General features: G+C 53.0%; 3 protein-coding genes across 3 annotated transcripts in view; 2 read left to right on the forward strand and 1 right to left on the reverse strand.

Moving 5' to 3' along the window:
- Positions 1 to 1,060, reverse strand: part of PCSK6 (proprotein convertase subtilisin/kexin type 6) — a 33,632-nt gene extending 32,572 nt beyond the window's left edge. The window contains exon 1 of the mRNA XM_039723468.1: positions 899 to 1,060. The gene's annotated coding sequence lies outside the window, so the exon portion shown is untranslated. The remainder of the gene's footprint in view (positions 1 to 898) is intronic.
- On the forward strand, positions 1 to 17,358 carry LOC120508932 (WAS/WASL-interacting protein family member 1-like). The gene is made up of 4 exons (XM_039723021.1): positions 1 to 723; positions 761 to 1,421; positions 2,769 to 2,798; positions 16,859 to 17,358. Exons 1-4 carry the CDS (start codon positions 1 to 3, stop codon positions 17,356 to 17,358), a joined length of 1,914 nt encoding a protein of 637 aa, XP_039578955.1.
- The window catches only part of PLEKHO2 (pleckstrin homology domain containing O2), a 26,822-nt gene continuing 18,561 nt past the window's right edge, over positions 17,130 to 25,390 (forward strand). The window contains exons 1-2 of the mRNA XM_039723321.1: positions 17,130 to 17,384; positions 21,901 to 22,053. Coding sequence (XP_039579255.1) covers positions 17,376 to 17,384; positions 21,901 to 22,053 — 162 coding nt within the window. The 5' untranslated portion in view covers positions 17,130 to 17,375. The remainder of the gene's footprint in view (positions 17,385 to 21,900; positions 22,054 to 25,390) is intronic.

The following is a 25,390-nucleotide window of genomic DNA, read 5'->3' on the forward strand; positions in this document are numbered from 1 at the left end:
ATGGCAGTAAACTCTGGAACAAACTCCGAGGACACCAGTCTGCATCTGGGATTGCAGAGGATGAAGAAATTGAAAGGAAAACGAGCTGCTGTGCGGAAAATCTCTTTTAAGACACCAGTGTTCTGCGGGGCTTTGAAAGCAAAAGTTCTCTGTGTTCCCAGGATCTCCGATAAAAACCCGGGCCAGAGAGTCCAAAGTTTGTTAAACCCACAAATACAACTTTCCGGGGTGGGAGGAACTTGTGCAAACCCCCCAGCGGTGCGGGGCGAGGGCACCCCCAGGAGGGGCGTCCACCCGGGGGGAGCCCGCCCCCGGGCCAAAGCGCTCCGGCAGCATCCCCGCATCGGCCCCGTTCCCATCCCCACCGCTCCGGGGGGCTCCTCTCCCGCTCCGGGCATCGCCTCGGTCCCGGGAGACCGGGCTGCTCGGCGAGACCTCCGCCAGCGGGGAGATCTCGGGGTCCATGGGATCCTGCCCCGGTCCCGGGAGTGCCGGCAGTTCCGCGGGACCCCCGCCGCCTCCCCGGTCCCGGGACCACCGTCGGCTTCCCGGTCCCGGGAGTCCCAGCGCGACACCCCGGGCAGCTCCCCGGCGCCGAGCTCCCCACTCCGGGGATCTGCCGCAGGCTCCCAGCGCCGGAATCCCCGGCAGTTTCCCGAGACCGCTCCGCCTTTCCGATCCCGGGACCCTCGGCAGCCTCCCGGAACCCTCGGCTCCTCTCCGGTTGCGGGACCCCCGGCAGCTCCCCGATCCCCCGCAGGCTCACGGTGCCAGAACCGCCGGCGGCTCCCCGGTGCTCCCGCCGGTGCCCAGTGCGACCCCCCAGCCCCGCATCCCCCGCTGCCGGTGCCCCAGCACCTGCCCGCCCCCGGAGCCGCCCGGCCCCGCCGCCCCTTACCTGCCCCAGGCTGATGTAGCCGTAGGCGGCGGCGAGGCGGGCGGCCTCGGCGGGGCCCCCCCTCACCCGCACGGCCCAGTGGTTGGTGTAGACGGTGCGGGCGGGCTCGGCGGCGGCCCCGCGCCCGGGCAGCGCCAGCGGCAGCGCCAGGGCCAGCAGGCAGAGGCGCACCTCTCCGTGCACGGCTCTGTGTCCCTTCGCCGCGTATCTCCGGACGACTCCCTGTGCCCCCCAGCATTCCCCCTACGCGTCCCGGCGCTGGCTCCCGAACAGACCCTCTGCGTCCCCCCTGCATGTGACCGGGCAATCCCCTGTCCCCGCTGCATCCTCCCCTGCGCGCCCCGGTGCTCCTCCGTGAACAACCACCTGCATCCCCCCGCGTCCCTCTGCATGCCCCAGCACTGCCCTCCGGGTTTCCCCCTGCGCCCCACTTCATCGTCCTTTGTGCTCCCGGTTCCCCGGGGCACCTCCCCTCCCTCCCCCGCAGACAGCCCCCGTGCATCCTCCCAGCTCTGCTCCTCAGGTAACCCATGGCACCCTTCAGAGAGAGCCCCCGCATCGCCCCCGCATCCCCCTGCATGCCCCGGCACTGCATCTTCTTTTGTGCATCTGCATTCCCCCCGGGCAGCCCTCCATGCATCCTCCCAGATCTGCTCTGCAGGTTCTCCCTGAACCCCGCAGAGCGACTCCCCACATTGCCCCTGCATTCCCTCAGCCAGCCCATCCTGCATTCCCTGGCTCCACTCCCCACGTAGCCCCTGCATCCCCCTGGGCAGCCAGTCCGAGCCCCCCTCCCCCTCTGTCTCCCTGGAATGCGTTGGCACTGCCCACATCTCCCCCACCCGCTCTCCCTGCATCCCCCCAGGCATCTCCCCCACCCTCACCCCTCTGTGCTACCCCCACAGGCACATCCACCGCACCTCCCCCCTGCATCCCTCCAGCACTGCCCCACACCCCTGGCATCCCTCCTGCACCCCCAGGAGAACCCAGACAGCTCCTGGGCTTGGGAAATGCCAGCAGGAACTGGCTGCTGGGGAAGGGTTTGGGACAGGGATAAACCTGGCCGTGCACACCCGAGGGGCACCACGATAAGCCACGGGCTGGGGCAGACGGGCTGGAGTGCTGACTCTGCCTCCCACGGATGCCATTCAGGGAACAGCAGGGACCTCGCGGGCTATCAGAAGCTGGGCTTTGTTTGGGGAAGGAGTGGCGCATACAAAGGCCGGGCTCAGGAGCGGCCCGGGATGCTCTCTCTGTTCCACAGCCCCCCCTGCCAGCGCGGGCCCAGGCCGGCGGGGAGCTGACCGAAATGAAAGGATGTTTCAGTGGCATTGCACTCACTCACATCACACCAGAGCTTCACCTGAATCATATCTGAGCTTCAGAAACGTGCCCTGTCTCCCAGGGCCCTGACACTGAGCAGCTGCATCCACAGGCTTTAGCTGGGATGGTCAAAGGGTGGCTGTGATTCCCAGAGTGGATGTTGTCTGTTTTCCAGACCCTGACCAGATTTGACTGGTATTTGGGGCACAAGCCCCACACCCCATCTCTCTGAATACAAACACCTTCCCGAGCCCCAAACAGATTTGCAAATCCTACCTGGGTGTGCAAGGCTGACGGGGCATCCAAGGAGCAGTAAGTACAACCCATCACTGGAGCTGGAGAGGAAAATCACAGTCTGGTGCCACCCACTTGTACCAGCCCTGCCACTGGACAGGTGAGCTAGTGAGAGTCTGAGCAAATAGGGAAGTACTCCCAGCTCACCCGTGAGACTAATCCAAGGGAAATTTATAGGGAGCCCGTTCTGCATCAGACAGGGCCAAAATCCTCTGGCAGTTCCTGCACTGGGCTGGCTTTGACCCATTTGCAGGCAGCAAATACACGGAGGGGCCAGATGGAGGTGAGTCCCTGTGCCACAGGCAGGCTTATCCCAGGAAATTACAAACATCAGCAAAATGGGGATTTGGAGGGTTTCTGTGTGCAAACAGCGTTGTACTGGCATTAGGGATATGACAATTTGCTGCCACAATTTGCAGGCACTGGGGAGTTTGGTGACTCTCACCATAAGATGTTGCTCACTGAAATCACTGTGGGTTATCACTGCAGGGACACTGGAGCCTCCAGGGCTCACCACCCCACATGTCCTCACAGGGCTGCCCTGTGAGCACCCTGGGCAGAAATGATGGGTTGTGTGTGACCATTCCTTCTGATTATGCAGTGAGGAATGGTTTCCATTAGCACCAGCACATTGCAAATCCAATCCCCACTTCCCATCTGGTTTATGGGCTTTTCCTCAAGTTTCTCATTGATTAAGGTGTGTGAGATGGATGAGCAGTGCTGGCGGGTGCTGGGTGTGCTCTGTGTGTGATGCACGTCCAGAGAGATGCAGCGGGGCAGAGCCAGAGGAGAGGTGGGAATAGATGAAAGAAAACCCTTTGGTTTCAAAACATCCACCTCCCTCTGCCGGGGAAGGTCTGAGGAATGTCGGCAAGGGATGCAAAGTAGGGGCAAAGTATCCCCACAGGGAGCCGAGAAGGGCGAATGAGCTCTGGCAGCAGCAGGGAGGGTTTAGGTTATGGCAGTGGGAAAAGCTTTCTGAAGCTTTTCAGAAGAGAGTGAAGATAGGAAAGAAGTTGCCTTTGTGGGAGTGTGTGTGCAAAATCTCATTGTGTCTGTGCTAAGTGATAAAAAAATGGGCAAATCCCAGGAGAATCAGGCTAAATCCATGTTTGGGATTGCTCTACATCCCACTGTAATGCTCACCAGTGATCATCATGGCCATCAAAACCGAGCTACGAGCTACATCACAGACCTTCCATCCCAGGGCCATTCACCACAACTCCCTATGTATGGGGAATAGTTACTGGTACCAGTAAAACCATGTGCCCAGCTCAGGCTGCAACATCATGTGAGCTGGGTGAGAGCCTTGCCCAGACTCTGACTGCAATGCTGGGACCCCAGTTTTGCTGCTCCCTGGTCCCTGCACTGCTCCTGACCCATCTCCCACTGACATAATTTTGAAATTCAGAGTGGCAATATTCCCAGATGAATCCAAGGGACTTACCAGGGGTGTCAGGAAAGACTTTGGCCCCACATGCTTTGCAGTGGATGTAGACTAAGGCAGAGGCTCCAGTTAACTCTTTTCCTGGGATTATTTGAAAACCTGGAGAATTACGGTGAGCCACCATAAATTTTATGTACTGAGAGGTTAAACTGAAGCTGCTGCAAAGGAAGCATGGAAAGAGGCACTGCTGAACCAGTAACATTTAAACTCTCCTGAATAAAATTCATAATAACCCTGGCATTTTATATCTGTCCATGAATTACAGTTAAAATCCCACCACGTCCCACGCACGCTCCTTGCTCCGTAAGGCAGTAAGATTACAGCAAAGAGCTGGACGAGCAGGGAAGAATGTAATTTAAATGCTGCTCCTTTGACAACCAAGCCCTTCTTTTTAAGGCACGTTCAGAAAAGGAAAGTACAAATAATGCACCCGGAAGGTGCTATTTTTTCCAGGGGTGGGATGGCAGGGCTGGCACTGAGCTGCCTGCCCTGGGCAGCAGCATTGTCACCCTGTTCCTGCCTGTGGAGGAGGGACAGGACAGTGGGAGCTGTGCCTCTGCCTGCTCCAGTGCAAGGAGTTAAGCAAACAAAAGCCGTTTTGCAAACACCCACGGTTCAGAGGTGTCCCTGGGATGCCAGAACAGGGAAGCCACTTGGCTTGGAGCCATCGGCCAGCCTTGCTGGCAGGAGCTGCCCGGTGAAACCCCCAGCCAGAGGAGCTGGGGTTTTATCCTGTGCGTGATGAGAGCCTGTCGACATGGAGATTACAGCACAAATCAGGTTAAAACCCATTTATCTGACCCAAGCAGAGCCCGTGTGCTGGGATGTGCAGAGCCGTGTCGACGGCTGCGAACTTGTCCCGGTCTGCCGGGGAGCCCGACAAACCCCGGCCGTGCAGATGTGCACGGTGGGTAATCCAGGGCATGCAATAATTAAACAGCACACCTGGAAATAGCTCTTTCTGTAGCTCCCAGGCTTAACCAAATGAATGAAATTTGCGCTGGCGTAATTAAAGCAATGCGGTTCAGGATCTTGTCTGCAGCGGGGAGTTACTGCAGCTTGACTCTTCACTCTCCGGTGACAGCCACATGGAAGAGCCCCCAGCTGCAGCCCCTGCACGGCTCGGCTCCAGTGCTGACTTCTCACCATCAGGGTGCCCATTAACACCAGCCCATTAACATCAGTTCATTAACGCCAGCCTTCAAACCTGTCCGGCAGCACAATGCCTCCAGCGTCCTCCGGCAGCTGCCCCGGCTCACTCCAGCACACAGCAGTGATGGCAAAACCCCGATGGCTCTCGGCTGCAGTCCCTGCTCTCCTCCAGGGACTTGTAAATCTGCAGGAGAAATGACTATTCTTCCATTTTAACTATGTTAAACCACGACACATTTATATTCACCATCTCAAACAATCTCTTTTTTTTTCCTCTCTCTCTGCTTGCCCTTTTGGTGTCAAAAATAACCCCAGACTCACTAGTGGCCAGATGGTTTTGGGGATATTAATGGCAAAATCCTGCACACAAGTGAGCTGCCAGTGAAACTTGCCAGTGGAAAATAAGATTTGGAGCCTCCGTGGAGCTTCATCCCCATGGCTGATGTGTCACAGCAGCACTTGGCTCTGGCAATGCCACCGCTGCTGTCAGCGCGCAGCAGCCACCAGCTTTGCAGCTGGGAAAGCCCTGGGTGAATTCCCAGGAGATTCATGCTCACTGGAAAAATCCTGTCCCTGCCTTTTTCCTTCCCTTTCTAAATCTGGATTAAGCTTTCAGGCTGAAGAGGTGACACAAAATATGACGGAGAGGAAGGAGAGGATGAGGTGGAGCAAGGCCCAAGGAGGTGTGGACAAACAGCAGCACTGTGTTGGTGCCCAGCCCTGGTCACAACACTGCAGGTACAAGGAAATTAATTTCCAAATTCTTGAAACACCCATTTTATAAATCTCTGGCAGCTCTCAGTGAGAAATGGGGAAATTTACAGGGGAAAAAGCGCTCTGGCCAGGGTGGAAGAGCTCAGAAGCACAGGGATCACCATGGAGGATGTGCCACTGGTTTTCTGCCATCCAGCACCTCTTCCAAGCATTGAAGGCAGCAGCCAAAGGGATTTAAATTGGGGATTAGAGAGGCTGCCTGGCTGCAGTGATACACTCGGGGTACAGAGCATCCCCAGCACCAGAGGTTTTAGCTGTAATTAGACCAACATCTGTCTGGCCATGGTTGAGGCTGCGCAGTTGCTGTGCTGCTCCAGGCTGGGCTGGAGATTTCCCACAGGCTCCTCCTGCTCTGCTTTTCTGCAATTTCACAGATATCAGAATTTTTTTTCCATCTGATGAGTTCTTCCTCTCCAGAAAGATTAAATCTTGATTGTCAGGTACTGCTGTAGCAGGCAAGAAGATTTCCCTACCTAGTTCAAATGTCATCCTAGTAAAAATGCTAGTAATAAAAAATAAAAGAGAAAGGGCCCATTGTGGACTTAGGCCTGAAAAAATATCCAGAAGATGGATCCTGAAGTTTAGAAACAATTGAAGCTTGGTGGCTAAAGGGCACTCTGGAGACTGCTGGGCCCAGCACACACATTCATAGGGTGGGGAAATCAATCAAAGATAACTGACTGTGTGCTGGTCTTGAACTAAAAAGGAACAAACCCAAGCCTTTTTGCCCATCTCAAATAGGTTTGGGGTTTATTGCTTTTTTGGAAATTAGGGCAAGGAAGGAAATGCCCAAGTGAGGGGTGGTAGAATGGGGAAATGCTTCACTTGGAGAGGGTGCTGGGACAGGGAGGGGACCGCAGGATGTGGCACCCACCCCACTTGTGAAATAGGAATCCTTCCACCTCTCCTGGTTGTTCCCACTATCCCACTTCATCTGAGAGCACTGCACCAGGGAGAAGCATTGGAGTCAAGAGGGTGCTGGTAATAAACTGAGCCGAGCCAACCCCACCCCTGGAAGAGCAGGTCTTGGAAGAGCCGGTTACACCGGTGCCACGTGGGGCACGCGCTGTCACCATGCAGGGGGAGGCTATTTCAGGCTCCCCCAAAGGAAGCACGGCTGCTCCTGTTGGAATGATGGCTCCAGGGCTGCATCTGGACTCCCAGAAGGGGCTGGGAGTCAGCAGGAAGGGACAGCTGCTGTCTGCTCTCTATGGTGGCTCTGTCAGATCAAACATGACTTCTCTATTTCACCCCCAGGTGGGGTGATGTACCAGGACTTGGCTGTGACTGGCACAGGTTGAGCCTCCCCATTGCATTTTCACTTCCCAGCAAACCCCACTGCACTGGAGCAAGCACCAGGAGCAGAAACACAAGAGGAGAGCAATGAGCCTGGGGGTGGAGAGATGCAAAGATCAAACCAGCAGCGATTTCAAAATAAAATCCGACAACCCAGGGAAAACATGGTGTGTCCTTGCCGAGGCTATCATTTATGCCAATTAAAAAAAAAAAAACCAAACTGGCATGGCACGAAGGAGAGCTGCGTGGTATTTCCTGAAAAGGGTGTGGGAAGCATCCTTGGAAAGCCTGCCCTGCACAATGTGCTTGCTGTTTCCAGAAAAATAAAGTTTGCTGTGACCCACCTGTCCCTGAAAAGCAGCTATTTAGGGCTGGAACATGGTCAGCCCGGAGTCAGTGGCTGGGTCTGTCCTGACTGCAGAGCAGCTGGCACCTTTGCCAGCATTTGGGGTTTGGCATTTACCTGCAGCTTTTTAATTGCTGCAAAATGTCTTAGAAAAAAATGCAGGAGAGCTGCCCAAGCACCAAGCGCTCACAACTGAAGGTCTTTCCTCCACAGCTTTTGGCTCATGGCCATTAACCCCAGAGCCGTGACAGAAAAGGACAGGAGGGGCTTTCTCCTTTGCCACCTTTAGATTTTGGGAGTATTTTGACTCAGCTAGGAATCTGGGGGGTTTAGAGCAGCAGCATTGTGGTTTGCCAGAGAGACAACTGTGGGAGTGATGGGTGAGAACAGCCCTGTGGGACAGTGGAGGGGCTCTGCTGGCAAAGAACAGGAGGGCCCCCATTGGGAAGGGACAGCTTTTGGGGGAGAAGGGAATGTCCCATGGATGTGTGTCCACTCATCCCCTGACAAGCCAGGACCAGGACTCACTCCCCATCCCAGTGGCAGAGCATGCTTGGGGCTCACCAAGGGCATTTCTGAAGGTTTTGGGCAGCATAGCAAGACTTGCCAAAGCCTAATCTCCAAGTGAGCTTACCTTTGACATGGAATTTCAATGGTGAAGCGTGGAAAACAAACATAAACCCACAGTTTGGGTGGGTTTTCTTTTGTCTGAGCCCTGCTCAGAAGCTGCAGGCAGGCGGTATTGGGTGACCTGACTGGATCCAGTGTTCTCCGGGCGGCCACGATGCTGAAAGAGAAGCAGCTCCACCTTAGGGCAGGCGCTGGTGCTGGAGCAGGGCCGACCTCGACACCAATTCAACCATCAGCCATCATCTGTGCCAGGGACTGGCAGCATCTGCTTCAGCCTGCAGCCAGACTTGGGGCAAACACCAAGGTCTCAAGACTTGGGATCAGTTTGGGGCTGAAAATTTAGAGATTCTCTTAAGCACATTGGAAAAAAAAAAAAAATCCCCTCTAATGCTCTAATGTTTATTTTCTTACTTAATGAGGTGGGGTAAAAAAATGCTGTTTTCAGCAAATCACCCTTTGCATCCTGCAAAAGCACCCTGAGACCCACAGTGGGTGGAAATCCCACACAGAGCAAAACTCCACAATAATAATAACTCATCCTTGGTGGAAAAATAACTTTAAAAAAGGCAAGACAAAGCAGGGTTCTATGGAGCCCTGGACATATCTGGATCAGTCCCATAAAAATCAGCTGTTGTGGCATATTGGCTTCCCTGCAGGAGACAGCAGGAGAGATGTTAACCTGGTCTTGATTTGAAAGCTGCTTATTAGTCCTCATCAAGCATAATTATGCTTCAAAGCCAAATGAGATGTCCAACTGAATTCTGAACACACGTTAATGTTTTTAAATGTGAAAAAAACCAACAAAACACTATTTATTGAATCCCAGCCAGGCTCCAAATGATAAAATAGATGCTGCTAATGGCTCTGGGAAGGGAGGGCTGGAGCTTCACTGCAGCTTTGCCAATTAAATGGTTATTACTGACCAATTAGTCAGGAATCAACCCTGCTTTTAGTGATATCTGATTAAGTGCGTCCTGCAGATCAGCCTCAGTTGTTAACCAGGGGAAAGAAACACCTCCTCCCCATCAGCCCCCCCAGATACCCAGACTGGGCAGGGTTTGTGCCCACCCTGCTCATGAAAAATCCCTTTTTCTTCCAGCACTGCCACTGTCCTGGGGAAAATACATCTCAAGCACCCACCTAGGCACGGCAAAACCTTTCAGAGCCAGGAAGGAAATGGGAAGGAAATGAAGGAAAAGGGGAAAATTAACCACACGCAGAGGGTGGCTTCTCCCCCTGCAGCTCACAGGTTGCTGCTGCCCGGCACATGCTGAGCCATGCCCATTCACAGGCTTTTCCAAATATTATCCCAATATTTTCTTTCAGTTCCCAGATAAATGGGCCTCTTCAGAAGGCTTTAAGCCCGCTCTGTTCCAACATTTTCTTTAAAGCAGCAGAGGAAACCTTTGAGTTGTGCCAAGCTGCTGAATCCTGCTTTCAGGGCTGAGCTGCAAGGGGTTTTCCAACAAAAAATAGGGGCAGTGTTGGGCTTTTTCCTTGTTTCATCAGGAAATATGAAGGAGGCCACATCACCCCTTAATCTTCCTTTCTTCCTGCCTCCTCTCCCACCCTGCAGTCTTTCTTTCCTGTGCTTTGCTGTGGTTTTCAGAAATTTCTGAGCACATTCCCAGATTTCCATAGGATGCTATGGGCAAGCAGGAGCATTCCCCTGCAGAGCATCCTCCCTCTGTGTACCCCTGAGCCATGGGACAGGGACAGCAAGGCCACAGCACTGAGGGAGCTGAGGAAAGTGCCTATGCAACAGCCAGGGAGGGTGGAGACAGACAAAAGATAGCTAGCACAAAAAAAAGGAGCAAAATTTCAGAAAATGTCAGGGCAAAGAGCCACTTCCTTCCAGGGACTGGATGCAGCAACATGTAGAGGGTGCATCCAACCAAAATGATGCTGGATGAGTATGCTGCAAGCAGGGAAGCTGGTGTGGCTGAGCAGAGGATGACTGCTCACCTCCTTGCTCCAGGTGAGGAGATAGCTCTGGATGCCCTGGCTGGCTTGGCACCTGGGAAGAGGGAACAGCCACAGGGACAGGGCTGGTAAGAAGCTGTATGTGGATCTGAGGTGCAACAGGGTGAAGGAAAGGAAGGAAATTTAAAGACATGGTGGCTCTGGGAGTCTCTGATGGGCTGGAGGGGGACAAGAGCAGACCTGGCACAGGGGGGCACTGCTCAAGGCATTTCCTAGCTTCTTACTCTGCCCTACACATCTACAACTGGTGCTCACAGGGTCTGGAGGGGGGCAAGGGAGGTGATGCTCCCCAGGCACTGAGATTTGTGGGGTCCATGGCAATGTGTCCTCGGGAAATGCCACTAAGAACTCCAAAGCTGTGATGTGCAGGAGCATCCCCAAAGTGATACCCAAAGGGGTCCAGCTCTAGTGATGGGACATGCTCGGTGACTGGGGATGGGATGTGGCTCTGTCCCTCGTCCCCAGCTGGGTTCCTCCTCCTGGAAAGGGGAAACCCCTTTTTTCCGGGCCACACGATGGGGCATGAAGAAGCCATCAGCCCCAGCAGACGTGGGATCCGTTGTGGCATCTGCCTGTCCCTGTCCTCTGCAGCAGCACAAAGGCTGCATCAGCTGCATCAGCTGATTGCCTCCCACCTTTCCTTTACCCCGGAGCACCCCTGGGGGCCGGGGCACTGAAATTCCCCGCAGGGCCGTGCCACGGGTGTCCGGGGGCAGCCAGGGGGTGGAGCAGATGCCAGGGTCCCGGAGCCCGGGGAGCCCGGGGAGCCCGGGGCTGGCGGCGGCCGGTGCGCCGGGCCGGCACTAGGTGGGGATGGCACCACGCCGCGGGGAGGAGGAAGGGCGGAGGAAGGGCAGCCCGGGCTGGGCTGGGCTGCTGCTGCTGCTGCTGCCCGGGGAGCAGCGGGGACTGCCGGGGTGGGCTGAGAGGGGCTGTAGGGAAAGGCGGAGAGGAGGGATGGGGCAGGGATGCGATGCTGGAGGCAGAGTGGCAGGGATGCTGGAGGCAGCGAGGAGCCGGTTGCACATCGGCCTTATTGCCAAGGCTGAGCATGTCAGACAGTCTGAGGTCTGAGCCCCTCTCCTTGCACCACTCAGGCTCGTAACGATTCTCACTGATGTTAATTACGTTTTGAAATTTTAGAAAGGAAGTATTTCCCACATGTTCTCAGTCAGATCTTCTGCATCCCACAGCTTGTTCTACCTTGCTAAGGTGGGACACCGGCACAGCTGAGAGCTGGGCAATTGGTCACCAAGCTCTTGGAAAGGCTGCGAGGTGGCCACAGTGCTGGGAGAGGGATGCAAAGTGCCTGTGGTCTCGGTAAACCTCACTGCAGGGCTAAAGAGGGATGGGTCCATGTCAGGAGGAAAACTCCACCACAGGGAGTGTTCCACACTGGCTGCTCGGCCATGCAGTACCTCCAGAACCCAGCTGGGCCAATGCAATAAGCCCTGCACGTGAAAGGGTTTACTTGCTGCAAATCTTTGCAGGACTCACTTGATCCAGTCCTACCTCATGAGTCACCACCAAAACCAGGGCACAGTGTAAATGTCACCCCCTCCCTGCTCACACCAAGACTCAGCTCATTTCCACGGCCACTGCACAAAGCAGCTTCAGGGAAAGCATCACCCTGAAGTCCTGATCCAAGAGACAGGATTTTTCCAGCCTCCTCCTGCAGGGACCCAAGCACTGGCAGCAGGAATTTGGCCATCAGCATCTGCAGGGAAACCCAGAGGTGAGAAATAACTGTTCATATACGTTTTTACACCACATTTTGAGGAGCTGGTCTCACCACTGGGTTAGGTGCACAGACCACAGCCATGGTCAAGTTGTTTAATTTTTGCTTCCCTTTCTTCTCAACAAAAAAAAAAAAAAAAAGTAAAATATTTTTTTATATCCCAGCAGCTCCGGGAGGACCTCAATGCTGCATTGCATACAGGAAAGCTGGTGGCTGCAATGGACCCAGAGGTGCTGCCTTACCTTAAACTCACCCAGAAAAATCCCTCCAGAGCCTCTGGGGCTGCAGCTTCACCTTCTCAAAGTGGCATGCACACAGCAGAGGTGTTTTGGAGAGCTCCCATGCTTAGACAGAGTAGGGAGGCAGTGGGAGGTCAGGACTGTGGAGCAGGAAGTGATCCCCCCCAAACTCAGTCCAGTTTGAAAGCCTGGCAAGCACTAACACTAACAAACAGTCAGTGTGTTTATATCCCACCTTCCTGCTGGAGAGCAGGGGTTATTTTTGGCATATTTTGTCATTGGTGGAGATGTCAGTGAAGGCCAGGAACAGTGCAGAGCTGTTGGGAAAGCCCAGAGGCAACTGCCCCAGGCACAGCATGATGAGATGAGGGATGTGGGAAGCTGCTCCAAGCCATTTACACAGGGATTGGGTTTTGCTTGCAGGATGTGGGGCACAGCCCTGGCTCCAAAACACATGAGGACTAAGAACAGCATGGACTGTCCTATTCCAGATCTATTCCAGCCCCACACTGCCCCCATGCAGCAATGGAGCAGGAGCGTCATCCTGAGCCCTCACCTTCCCACCTTTCCTGCCTGTGCACAAACCATGGCCATCAGCTGGGCACTAACAGTGAATGTTCTGGCACCATCAGTCACCTCTTCCAGCCTGCACTCGCTGTCTTTCATCAGGACTTACTGCTCATGCTGAGTTAAAACAGAAAGGATGAAGAGAGCACAAAGCAGCATCACTCTTGCCCACTTGCCATTGTGCCACAGGACTTGGTCACATTCCTTAAAACAAGCCGCTGGTTTAAGATCATTTAAACCACTCACCTCCCCCATTTTCCCCCAGCAAGTGACCTCCTTACCCACAGTTTTGGATCTGCCTTGTCCCTCCTGTGAGCACCAGACGTCCTCTGCAGCCAGGACTGCTTTTCCTGACAAAACCAGCAAGATCAGCAGGGAGAGCACACAGGTTCCTGCGAGTGCTTGCAGGCTGATGGCTTTGGCAGATAGCTGGGTCTTCTCTTCCAGACATGTAGCTAAAATAGGGAGCATGAGTAGCTGGAAAGCCCAGGTTTGATTTGAGCAGAAGCTTGGACTGGTATCAGCCAAGAGGAAAACAGGTAAAACCAGGATTTTGGCAGGTCAGGAGTTACTGGCCAAACCTCAGACCAGGTGTGATAATCCCGACTGCCCCACTGCAGCAGGGAATGTGGCTGGAAGCACCATCCTTTCACAAGGCTTGTCCATAAAACACAACATTTAAGCCTAGAAAGCTGTGGAGAGGTGAAGAGAGACCTTTTTCCATGCCAGCTCCAGATATGTGGTCTCCCATCTCCTCCGGCCTTTGCTGCTGCTAATTCCCCATGCATTACCCGAGGATTTGGCCACCCCCACACTTCTTGTCTAGCACAGGTAGTTTGGAGGACTGCAGTCCACATAAGAACTGATTTAATCCCACAACCATGGTGTAGTTTATGAAGATGCCACAGACTCTACTTGGCATCAAGAGCTGGAATTGAGCCCTACCTTTGCGCACCCATTCAGATCCAGCACTTTCCCTGGGCCTCTTTGTTTTAGCCCCAACCAAAAGATGAAATTAAGAACATTCCCATTAATTCCCCATGCATATGAAGGGCTTGAGGATTTCTCCTCCAGCTCAGGATCCCTGTGGCCTCACTGAGCCCAGCACTGGCTTCCAGTCTCACAGGCATGCTCACCTCCTCTCTCCCCAACGCTGAGGAGATAACAGGGCAATTGCCATAATGAGTCTCTGTCTGTCCAGCCCTGCTCAAAGCAATTAACAAAGCCAGGCACTAATGAACTTGGCTTCAGAGTACCCGGAGATGGGTTATTGCCATTTGAAGTGGAGGAAAACCAAGGCAAGAGCAGGTGGAGTGGCTGACCCTGGTCACGAGGTACCTCAGGTTGGATGCAGGAGACAGAGCTCCCTGCCTGGAGCAGGGAAAGGACGGCAGGTAGACACGAGGGCGACCACAGCTCTCTAATGTGGTGTCTGTGGCTGGAGAGACTGGTTTGTCCACGTTTGGGAGGGCAGGAGGGACTCCCCGCCCATCCCAGTCCTGTCTCATCCCTGAGTGGCTTTGGGGAAGCTGTGTCTCTGCAGCCAGAGGTCCTGACACCCACCTTGGTGGAACTCCTCTACATCCTGCACCCCAAGTTTTGCAAGACCCCAAATGTGGCCACTGAGGCACAGAGCAGCAAGACTCATGGGTCCCCTTGCAAAGAAACTTCCTCAGGCCATGACTCACCATCCCACCCTCCCTGGTGTCACTCGTGACTCCGTTTCACTTTGCTGCAGCAGCATTTCACCATCTCTTATCAATGCAGAAGACAACAGGCAGCCTGTCCTGGCTGCAGACACGTGCCCAACACCTCTCCCTGCAGCATTTTTGGACCAACCTCCTCATTGTTGTGAACTCAACATCCTCTTGTAAACGACAGGTTCCCCTGCAGTGCTGGAGGGGGTCAGAGTGGGTCCCTCCAGGTCTGCCTGCAAGGGTGAGGATAGCTGATAAATCACAGGGATGTGGCCTCTGCACCACATGCTCCCACAGCACACACGTCCTCACATGCACGTTGACGGCATGCTAAAAATATTCTTCACTTTTTGACCGATTAAAATTTTCCAGGAGAGTTGGAACCACAGCCCCCACCCTATCTGTACAGCCAGAGGCTTCCCCTCACCTCCCCCAGCCCTGCCAGGAAAGCAGAGGATACTGAACAACAGTTCCGGTAATTTGGGGGTTTTTGGTTCCCTTAAAAGCCTGGCTAAAATATCATCTTTTTTCAATAGTTTATTTTGTGATGTCTGGCACCATTCTGGAGCTAAACTTGGCACCCTGTCTTGCTCTCATACACCCACTGAGAAGGCTGTGGGTGAGCTGGGATGATCCCACTTCCCACCCAAAATCCCATTTTGATGGCTCAGGAAATTAAACAAAGAAAATATGTTTTAAAACCAGCTTCCACCTGGTGTTAGGCAACAGAGAGCTAACGCTGGCTTGGTGACAGCTCTGAATGCTGATGGCCAGTCACGATTTTCTTGACATTATCTTTCAGAGCTGCCTGTTGTGCCAGGTAAAGAAGGAACCTGAAGGATGCTGTCAAACCCCCAGCCACTGGCCAGGCCCCTCTGTGCCATCACCAATGCTTGTGGCAGCATTTTCTTTGCCTAATTTGGCTCTTGGCCATGGAGGAGGAGCAGAGGAGGCACAGAAGGTGTTTATACAACATGGGGATTGTCTTGGTGAGACCAGAGCCTTTGCCCAACTGAGCTGAGCTGATAGGAAGATGTCATCAGTGTGCTTTTGCTAATTATCACTAATAATTATTTGTGTGCAGTTTCTCTTAGGAGCTCTAGTCCTGGCTCAGCCCCTGATGTTCTTGCATCCCTGTGAAACTGGAGCAAACAGGAGGGTCCTACCCCAAAATGCTGCAGGTGACAGGAGAGGGAGGGCAAGTGCAGTGCTTGGGCAATGCCCTGACCACGGTGGTCAGCACGATGCATCCTCCCTCTTGATGTTCTCTCCCTGCTCACACCAGTTACAACCAGTTAGACCCTCTCTGTCCTCCCCTGGCTTTTCCGAGTGTGTCTGGTGCCTCAGCCTCTTGTCAAAAGCCAGATTCATCACAGCACAGCTATTAGCTGCTCCCTCCCATGTGAGATGTCTTTCTGCTGACATGGCAATCATTCTCCTGTCAACGTGCCTTGACAGTACCAGGATTTCTCATTTCAAGCCCTGGTGTGTCCCAGGGTGATTCCCAGCTCCTCCATTAACCCCTGGCCCTGCAGGATGGGGATAGCCTGCCCTGATGGATGATCTGCTATCCCTTCCACCTCTGGTTAGCAGAAGCTGCCTCCTGTTTTTCCTCTCAGCACTTGCCACACCTATGCAGAAGAGCATTTAACCTGGAGGTAGAGGGTGTCAGACTTTTATTCTCCTTTCCTTCTTATTTTCTGTGCTGAGAACAATGGAGGCAAGGTTTGCAGAGGGAGGTAATGTCTTTTTTTAGACTGACTGAAATAATTAGAAGAAAAACCAGGCAGGCTGTTGGGTACATGAGCCCTCCAGCAGGCCTGAAATAGCTGCAGAAGTCTGCAAAGCTGAACACCAGTGGAGAACAATAGCTCTAAGCATGACTAGTGTTAACCACTTCTGTTACCAAAGACCATTCCCCAGCTGTTTTCCTTGGGGCATCACCCCTCTGCCAAAATCCACTGTCCAGAGACCACCCCATGGCCGGGAGCCACTGCTGTGGCTGAGGGAGCCATGTGGCTACACAGACCTGAGCCCTGGACATTGCTCCATGGAGCATCCCTCGCCTCTCTCCACCCTGTGCCCTGTCCTGCAGCTCCTGGGGCCTGACCTGACCCCAGCCCCAGGGACACTGTGCCACCCCAGACCCTGCCTCACCCCCGGGACCCTGCCTGACCATGAGGACTCTGATTTCAGGTACTGTCTTACTACAGGGGTCTGGCCTGACCTCATGGGACCCTCTCTGATCCCAGGGCACCATGTGAGACACCAGGGAGCCCCCTGACCTTTGAGACCTGCTGATTTCAAGAACTCCCCTACCATGGGGTCTAGCTTGATCCCTGGGGACCCTGCCTAACCCCAGGATCTGTATGTGACCCCGGGGACCCTGCCTAACCCTGGGGATCCCATTGGACCCTGGGGACTCCGACAGACACAGGGGGCCTTCTGATTTCAGGGATCCTCCGATTTCACAGACATTGTCCCACCACGGTTTTGCCTGACCCCTGATGACCCTATCCGACCCCGGGGGATCTCTCCTACCCCGAGCTCCAAGTCCCGCTCCGGCTATCCTGTCATCCTCGGTTATTCTGCCCACCCCAGGCTCCACGTCCCACCCCGCAGCCGCCGTGTGACCGCACGGACCCCGCTGCTGCCCCTCCCCGGGCTCAGTCCCAGCCCGTCCCGGGGGCTCCCACCCCCGTCGGCGGCGGGGGGGCCGGGCCGGGCCGGGCGGGGGGGCCGGGCCAGGCGGCGGCGGGGCCGGGGCCGGCGGCGGGGGCATCCCCGCCTCCTCTCTGGCAGCGCCGGAGCCGCCGGAAACCCGGCGGTGCTGCTGCTGCCGCCGCGGCTCCGGCTCCCCGAGAAGTTGTTGCCGAGGGAGAGCGGCGGGGCCCGGGCCGGCAGCCCCGGCCCGCCCGGCATGCCCGTCCGCCCGGAGCCCAGCGGGGCAGCGGGGCGGCGGCCGAGCCCCTGAGCGGGCGGCGAGCAGCCATGGAGCAAGTGAGTCCGGCCGGGAGCGGGGGGACCCCGGGACAGGGAGGGGGGACCCCCGGGCCGGGCGGGAGAAGCGCCGGCCGGGACAGGGGGACCACTTCGGGGTGTTTCGGGGTGTTCGCCGGCGCTGGGACATCCCGCCCCGCTGCGCCCGGGGACGGCGAAGGAGATCGCGGGGCGGGGGGATCCCCATCCCCGGCAGCCCCCGAGCGGCTCGGGCAGAGCCTCGGCAGCGCATCCCCGCAGCCCTCGGGATGTTGGACCCGGCCGGGTCCACGCGTGCTCGGGCCACCCCAGTGACTCCCGCTGGGGTGTTGTCCTGCCCTGCTGGAGTCGGGCCTGGGTCGAATCGCCAGCTTGGACATGTCTACGCACCTCCAGCCTTCCCCGCTGCTGTTCTGCTCCTCCTTTCTGTTTGGGACGGGTTTAACTCGGGGAAGGGCAGTGGTGCTTCTTCCGCACACGGTTTTCGTGTCCATGGGATCAGACACCCCAATAATCCATCCCTGTGAGGATTGAGTAAGATGCCACAAATTTGTTAGCAAGTTAAACAGGTCGCTTTCTCCCCTCGTCTGGCCATGCAATTATTCCTGCTTCCTTTCCTTGGATGAGGTTTTGCTGCTCATGCACAAAGAAAGCTCCCGGCAGGACGGACTGCCGGAGGACTTCAGGCTCTGTCTGGTACATGCGATCCCTGTAGCTGTGGCTTGTCTCTCCCCCCTCACACCCCCTTATTTCAGCTCCCAACATTCTGTGGCAAGAATGAAAGCTCTTTTAAAACAGCAGGGAGACGGCAAAGCAGCCCAAGTTGGTAGTGACTGAGAGTTGTTATTATCCGCTGGCATCCATGAAATTAATCCACAGCAGAGAAACTGCTTCCAGCTGGTGGCTGCCGGCCAAAGGGGCTTCACACTTACCCCAGCATTGGCTGGCCCTCTCAAGGGCTTCTCTTCTTTAGTGATACATGAATCCTCCAAGGATTGCTTGTAGAAGGGGTGTCAGAGGCAGTTCCCCAAGTTCCACGTGGATCTGAGCAGTTTGTTTCCAGTGAAACAATCTGTTTTGCTCCAGCAGGCTGGGGAGAAGTGGAAGTGCTAACAGCAAGGTTTGGGAGATAACGTGGAAAGGGAGAAGAAGAGTGGACGTGTGGGGATGCAGGTTGTCTCCTGGGAGTTGTTAATCAGCACCTTGGTAAAAGGGAGAGCATGATAAGTGAGATGCTTGATTGAAGTAAAGTTGATGTAACTGGCTAAGGCACTTCTGTGCTCTGTGTAACTTTAAAAACACCACTGTGATTCAGCTCTTGGGGGTTTGTTTTGTTGGAAGACATGAAGACTGTGTGGGTTTGTGGGCCCATAAAATACAGGGCAGGGGAGAAAAAACTGCCTAGTTGTTAAATAAAAAGCCATCTTGTCTGATTTGGGTTCTTTGCTGAGCTGCAAAATGTGAGGCTAAACCAAGCTGAAGGAGTGGAACTCAAGTTTCACTTTTAATGCCACCGTGATATAAAATGCAAAAATGGCTCCTTTGGGTTGGTTTTGGGAGCGATGCCTTTGGCCTGAGCCAGCATTGGGATAACTTGGTTCTTCCTTCATTTACACGGGCTCACTTGGCTGATGTCAGAGGGCTTCTTCTATGGAATTACCACAAGAATGAATCCAGCCCAAGAACATCCCAGGAAGGATAGCTGAATATTTCTTGTAGAATGCTCATATATATGAGTTAACAGCAGCAGCTCATGTCTTTGTGTCATGCCCCCATTTTAATTGTGGAATTGCAGGCAGGGGACACAGGATGGACACAGTGCCCTGCTGCCGGTGCCCTTCCCTGGCCAACCTCCCCTTGCCAATTTGGTGCAGGGCTGGCATAAAAATAATCTGCAAAAATGTCAGGCACCACCTCCAAGACTCTTCTTGCTTTTGCAGGAACAAAGTTTGCTGTTGAATTTTCTTGCTTTTGCAGGAACAAAGTTTGCAGGTGAGGGATTACAGCACCTGCCCCCCTTGAGGGATGTGCTGGGTGTGTGTGAGGGGGAAGCTGCTGACCCAGAGCCCAGCAGCTCAGCATCCCTGAGTGCTGGATCTCACCCATCACATCTGCCTTGTAGCAGGGACTGGAGAAGGCAGCTCAGCCTCAGGTGACTCCTGTGCAGTGCAAGGGGCAGAGCTCTCTGCTTTTGGCTGTTGTCACTTGCTGAGAGCAGCACTCTCCATCTCATTCCCTCACCTTCCCTCTCCTGGGCTGCTCAGGTGGAGTCTGGAGTCATGGATCCTCTGTGTGGATGCTCCCAGCTGCTGGCACAGCAGAAAATCCTGCCTGGTATGGAGGGTTCCCCCATGCATGGCTCCTTTCAGCAGGGATTCCATCAGGGCTCCTGAGTGATCTGGGGAGCTCCAAGGCAACCCTGTAATGCCAAGGGGGGAGGTGCAGTCCCTGAAAGGCTGGAGAGCCAGACCCCAAACCAGCTGTGCCCTCGCTGTGCCTTGCACAGAGGTGCCAACATGAGCCCTAGCTCTGCTGGGGCAGGTTGTTTTTCAGAGGTAGATGTTAGGTCTGCTGTGTCTTCACAGGGAGTACTTTTATTTTAAAACCAGTGTAGTTTTCACTCTGCAGAACAGAGCATGGATAGACATATTCACCACGTGACTTCAGCCTTTCTGCCAGGTGGAGAAAAAAAAAGCCTAGCAAAAATTCACCTGCCAAGCAAAAAAAAAAAAAAAAGCCTTAAAGAGTGAAAACATTTTAGCAGTTGTTGGTCTGGACTCACTTGAATAAACTCTTCATACAGTGACATCCATGCACAAGTGCTACCAGGGAGGTTAAAGTCCATGCCCAATTATCTAAAAATGACATCAAAAGGGTTCTCGATCAGGAAACCAGCAGGTCTGTATTTGTGCAGGAATTGATGTTTGCTGAAGTCGCAGATCTCAACTGAATACAACTTCCTGGCAACCTAAAAAGTCAAGTTTAAAAAAAACCCACCCTATGTAGTCCCTCCATTTCCCGGAAAACTTTTTGATGCTCAGTCATCCTGTATTGTGGCCATTTCAGATGCAGCTCAGTGTAACTGAAATAATTCTACAAAAGGCACTGAGGTTGTTACCTTTCAGCTTTCAGCCCATTTTTCTTTTAGGTGAAAGAGTTTATTTGAGTTTCTTGTTCCCAGTCTGCACCCGAGCCTACCCGCAAAGCCCAGCCCCTTCCAGATCTTAGTGGAGGTCAGAATAAATGTGGGTGCACAGGGTGATTAAGCTGTTTTTGTTCTTTTTATGGGTTCGAGCTCCCTCTTTGCAATAAGAGCTTACCCTGATGAAAGCTGCTGTCCAAGGGCGTGTTCAGTGGGAGTTTGGTACATGAGAACAGATTCGTTAGCAAGGCTCTCCTCCAAATTTTTTAAGCTTGTCCATACACACTTGCTCTATCCTGGCTGTGGGAGTGTCCAGCTCTGACTCTGTTCCATGCACTTGGGATTTTCTCATGTTACGAAACAAGATGTCTGAGCTCCAGCTGGTCCAGTTTGTGCAGTGATGCCATTTTGGGATGTTTGGGGCTCTCTTGTCACACATGTTCTTTTTGTGTGCCAGCTTTCTGCAGTAGCATTGCTGCTATTACACATGGGGACATGGAGAAAATGAGTCTGGGGGACAGTGGGGTCCCTGGGAGGAGGTTGGAGGATTTGGGCTTGGCCTCTCCTGACAAATCACAAGGTTGGTGAGGTGATTGTGTAAGGGGATTTGGCTCAGAAGGGATTCCTCTTGCCTTGCTCCAGGGAAAGAGGCTTATTGAGGGGTCCATGGGGTGTGGGAAGCAGCAGGGTGTTCCAAGGGAGGGGTGCAGGGATCCTGCCTTTGCAAAGGCTCTTCCAGTGCACTGGAGAGGAGGAAAGCTTTCATCTTTAATCTGCTGGGAACATTTTAACGTGGATGTGGTGAAGTCCTGTCCCTCATGCTGTGGATTTGCCCACAGGAATTGGTTTGGGGATGGTGACCAAGCATAGATGCCTAGAAGAGAAGCTTGCAGAAGTGGACTTGGACTGAAATACGAGTGTTGCTACTGATGCCAGCACAATCCATCATGCTGGGATTCATGAGAAAGCTGGAGGAGCAAAGAGGAAAGGAGGGTGCTCTCTTTCAAGGTGCACTTGGTGCATGAGTGAGCAAGGAGAGGGAAACCTCTCCAGAGAGGGAAGCAGAGCCCCTGGGGAAGCAGAGGAAAAAGGTGGACTTGTTGCCAATGCACTTGGTACCTGAGTGAGCAAGGAGTACCTCCCCAGAGAGGGAAGCAGAGCCCCTGGGGAAGCAGAGGAAAAAGGTGGACTTGTTGCCATCCCAGCAGTGTCTCCAGGGATGGCTGGGGTCTGTGCCCACTTACCAGTCCTGTGAGAGCTGGTTGAGTTTTCCTCTGGAAGATGCCAGTCTCCCGTTGTGATCTGGTGGGGAGGGACCACATTTGGTGGGTGCCAAAATCTTCTCTGGGCTGGCTTTCTGATGATGGAAACTCCTTATGCTTTCTGTCCTTGCAGGATCCAAAGGAGGAGGTCTCAGAGAAACCAAAGTGTGCTCCAACTGCAGAGAAATATGGCTGGATTAAAAAAAGCAGTGGGGGGCTCCTGGGACTGTGGAAGGATCGTTACATCCAGCTGAGGAAAACACAGCTCATGGTCTACGAGGACGAGGTATGGTCACAGCTAATGGCCTTGAATGAGGGGCAGGAGCAGGCCCCTGGGGACACATGCATGTCCCTGTGTTTTTTACTCTTCCTCCAGCCCATTCCTTTCAAAAGGGCTTCTCCAGATATCTCCAGGAAGGGTAAACTCTGTAAAACAGACAGCAGCTGCGTTTTAAATATATTATATATTATAAATATATTAGCCACTGAATATTTTGACAGAGCCATTGCCAAAATAAAAAAATGGGGGGCAGGACATCCTGTGAGAAGGTGAACAGAGTAAAGCTTTGGGAGGAAGCAGGATATGTGCAATGAGGTTTTGGTTTGGAAGGATAAAAGTGATTGTAGCAGGCTGACTTCCCACCTGCCACTTGAGGGGATGGCAGGCAACCCTGCAGCTGTTTGGCACCCCTCAAGCTGCTCAGATTGTTGCCAGCCAGACTCTTCAGGGTTTCTTTTAGCCACTGAAGGATGCAGAGTGAGGTTGCGAGTGCTTGCTATCCTCCTTAAATCTGGATTTGGCTCATCTTTTCCCTTTACTTGAGCCAGTTCTGAGCAAAGGACCCCTGGGAGCCTTGTCCTGGACTTCCCTAGATAAACTGCATGCCTTAAGTTCATGGCCGCACTTAGAGCTGTTTCCAGACAAATGAGGAGTAAGAGCCAAGCCAAAGCTGTCCTGCATTTTCAGGAGAGAAGAATGAAAAGTGCATGAAAAGTGCAGGGCTGGTCCTGCCGTGATGCAAAGGTGGCTTTGTCCCGAGCCAAGCCCTTGTTCCTGGGCTGGAAGCAGCTTCTGCAAGAGCAGAGTTTGCCCCAAAAGTTAGAAATGACAGTGCAGAGCACAAGCTACAGCCAAAAGGGGTTTGAGATGAGGGGTGGGTAGGTCCAAGCCCTGTGGTGGCCTGTGTGTGCAGCAGGGTGGGGAACTGTGGTCTGCACAAGGACCACATGCCTGTGAGGTGTCTGGCCCAAGAGGATTTGGGTCATGTGTGGGCATCAGGACGATATAAAAGCAAAATCATGTAAAGCTTCGTGTGCAGTGTGTCAAGGGAAGAAGAATGGGGAAATGTTTCAGCAGCTGCATTGCTGTGGTGGTTTCAGGAACAACAGGACTGACAGTGAGTTCAGTTCTCTTTTTTAAAAACGTACTCTTGCCTAATAAAGAAGATTTGTTATAAACAATTTAGGTTAAAGGGTACTATCTCTTCCCTTATGCTGAACACTCCTGCTCTTCCCAAATCCCAAAGCTTTCTGGTGTCATTTGTTCTTAGCTGTGAAATGTCATCAAGGGTGCAAGAATAATGACAGGAGAAGTCAGTTTCAGGTGATGAGCAGTTCAGAAGGCAGGAAAAGCAAGGGGGGGTTTTCTTACCCAGAGGGATGAAGCCTGGTCCTGCAAACTGTTGGCTCTCTGTATATCATTTCCCAGTGCTCTGGACACCTGTTGACTCCAGCTGAAGCTTCAGGAACTCGAAGATTCAAAATCTATAAACATGACGTAGGTTTTTTTTAAAGGGCATGCCTTTAAAAATAAGATACATGGAGGCTCTCATTACCACAAGGGAAAAGGAGGCTTTTAAAGTAAGATTAATTTTCACAGACATTCAGAAGAAGGAAAAAATCCCAATCATTTAAAGGATTATTTTATTATCTCGAGAAGGAAAATGGCATTTGTAACAACCAGGCATAATGTTTTCTGGTAGCCTGTGGATTGTGGTAACATCCTGTAATAAATTGCATCTGTAAGCTACAGTAGCTGCAAGGTCCCATTATTGTAAATAAGGGATCATGTTAATATCTATAGGCTATTAAACTGGCTTACAGTGAAGTCAAATGTCTTAGGAGAGGAAATTGCTGCAAAATTATCTGGTAGCACAATAGGATAACATGTGATTGTGCAGACTTACTACAGGGAAACCAAAGGAAATGGCAATTTTCTGCACTCAGGAGGGGTCTTGTTGCAACAGAATTGAGGCAGTTCATGTTTATTACTGTATTTATCTTCCTTTAATGTGAGTCAGGGCAGTGTGGCTGTCTCTGTCTTACAAATGAGGAACTAAGTTTTTGAGATGGGAAGGGTGGATGTCTAGGCAGAGTCTGTGGTGCAGTGTTCTATGGGGGTTTGCATTTCTGGAGTTCAAGGTTCCATTTTTCTCACTGGACCTTCTCCACCTATCTGTTCTGTGTGACCCTGGAGAAGAACACAGCATTCCAGACCATCCTCAGGCTGCAACATTTACAAATGGGATTGTTCAGTGCTTGCTGAAAAGGAAAGGAGATAAAACATCAGGCAACAGGAATAAAAGGCATGTCTCCATATGTATCCTGAATTAGACTTGGATGGGTTAAAGAGGGGGTCAGCTTCCATGTGGGCAGGCAGGTTTGGAAGCTGAGCATTTCAGCTGGTCTGAGCCCATCAGATTTCCAGGAACTGGGTAGAGCCTTGGACTCAGTGTGCTTTTCTCAGTCCCTCCCGTGTCCACCCCTTCACAAAGGGGTGCTAATGTTGCCTTTAGCAGTTGTTTCCTATGCAGGCTGCCTTGTTGATGCAGTTGCATGAGCCTGGCTGCACTTGTAGCTGAGGTTTAGGTGCAAAACAAGAGCAGAGGGGACGGCCAGCACGAGATACAGACAAGAACATTGTACAGTGTTGCTGGAAAGTACAGTGTGAGCAGCACACAAATACCATATATCATCACCAGTAGCAATCTCCAGGAATGTGCTCCTGACCTACCCTGGGAACGTGCTCCCCAAGTTGCATCTGCTAGTCAGGCTTTGGGTTTAGTTTAAAGCAGAGCCACCTCCTGAAGGCAAATGGCAAATGCCTATTGTGTTACCTGGAGCAGATGGGGTGAAAGTCATCCCACATGGCTTCAGGTTTCTTTCAGAGGATGGGGAATGAAGGGAGATGGATTTCTTGTTCTCTGCTGTGCCTCCAGCACCCTGCATCTGTACCTTCACCTAAATGAGGATGAAATTAAGCAAGATGTTTGTATATTCCTTACCCAAATGTCAGGAAAGGAGGCACTGATGCAACTACAGGGTGCTTGGATCCCAAGAAACTGCTGTGCACGTCTGCATAAAACAAGTGGGTTATTTTCTAGTGGGTTATTTTCTTGTCTTCTTGTCTCTGCATATTCTTGCAAGAATAAAAAATCCTAGAGTTTTCTTTTTTTGCCTGAAGACCAGGCAATCCAATGTAGGGTGACTAGACAGATCAATATTATCACTTCATGGATTAGAAAGCATCAGTCTTGAGTTTGGTTTTTTTTACTCCTAAACAGTGCAGCTAGTGCTTAGACCTGTTTTCTTGTTGTTTTAGGGTTTCTTTGTAAGTGTATTAT

This window comes from Passer montanus, unplaced genomic scaffold (assembly GCF_014805655.1).
Source record: "Passer montanus isolate IOZ18808 unplaced genomic scaffold, ASM1480565v1 scaffold5, whole genome shotgun sequence".
Taxonomy (NCBI): Eukaryota; Metazoa; Chordata; class Aves; order Passeriformes; family Passeridae; genus Passer; species Passer montanus.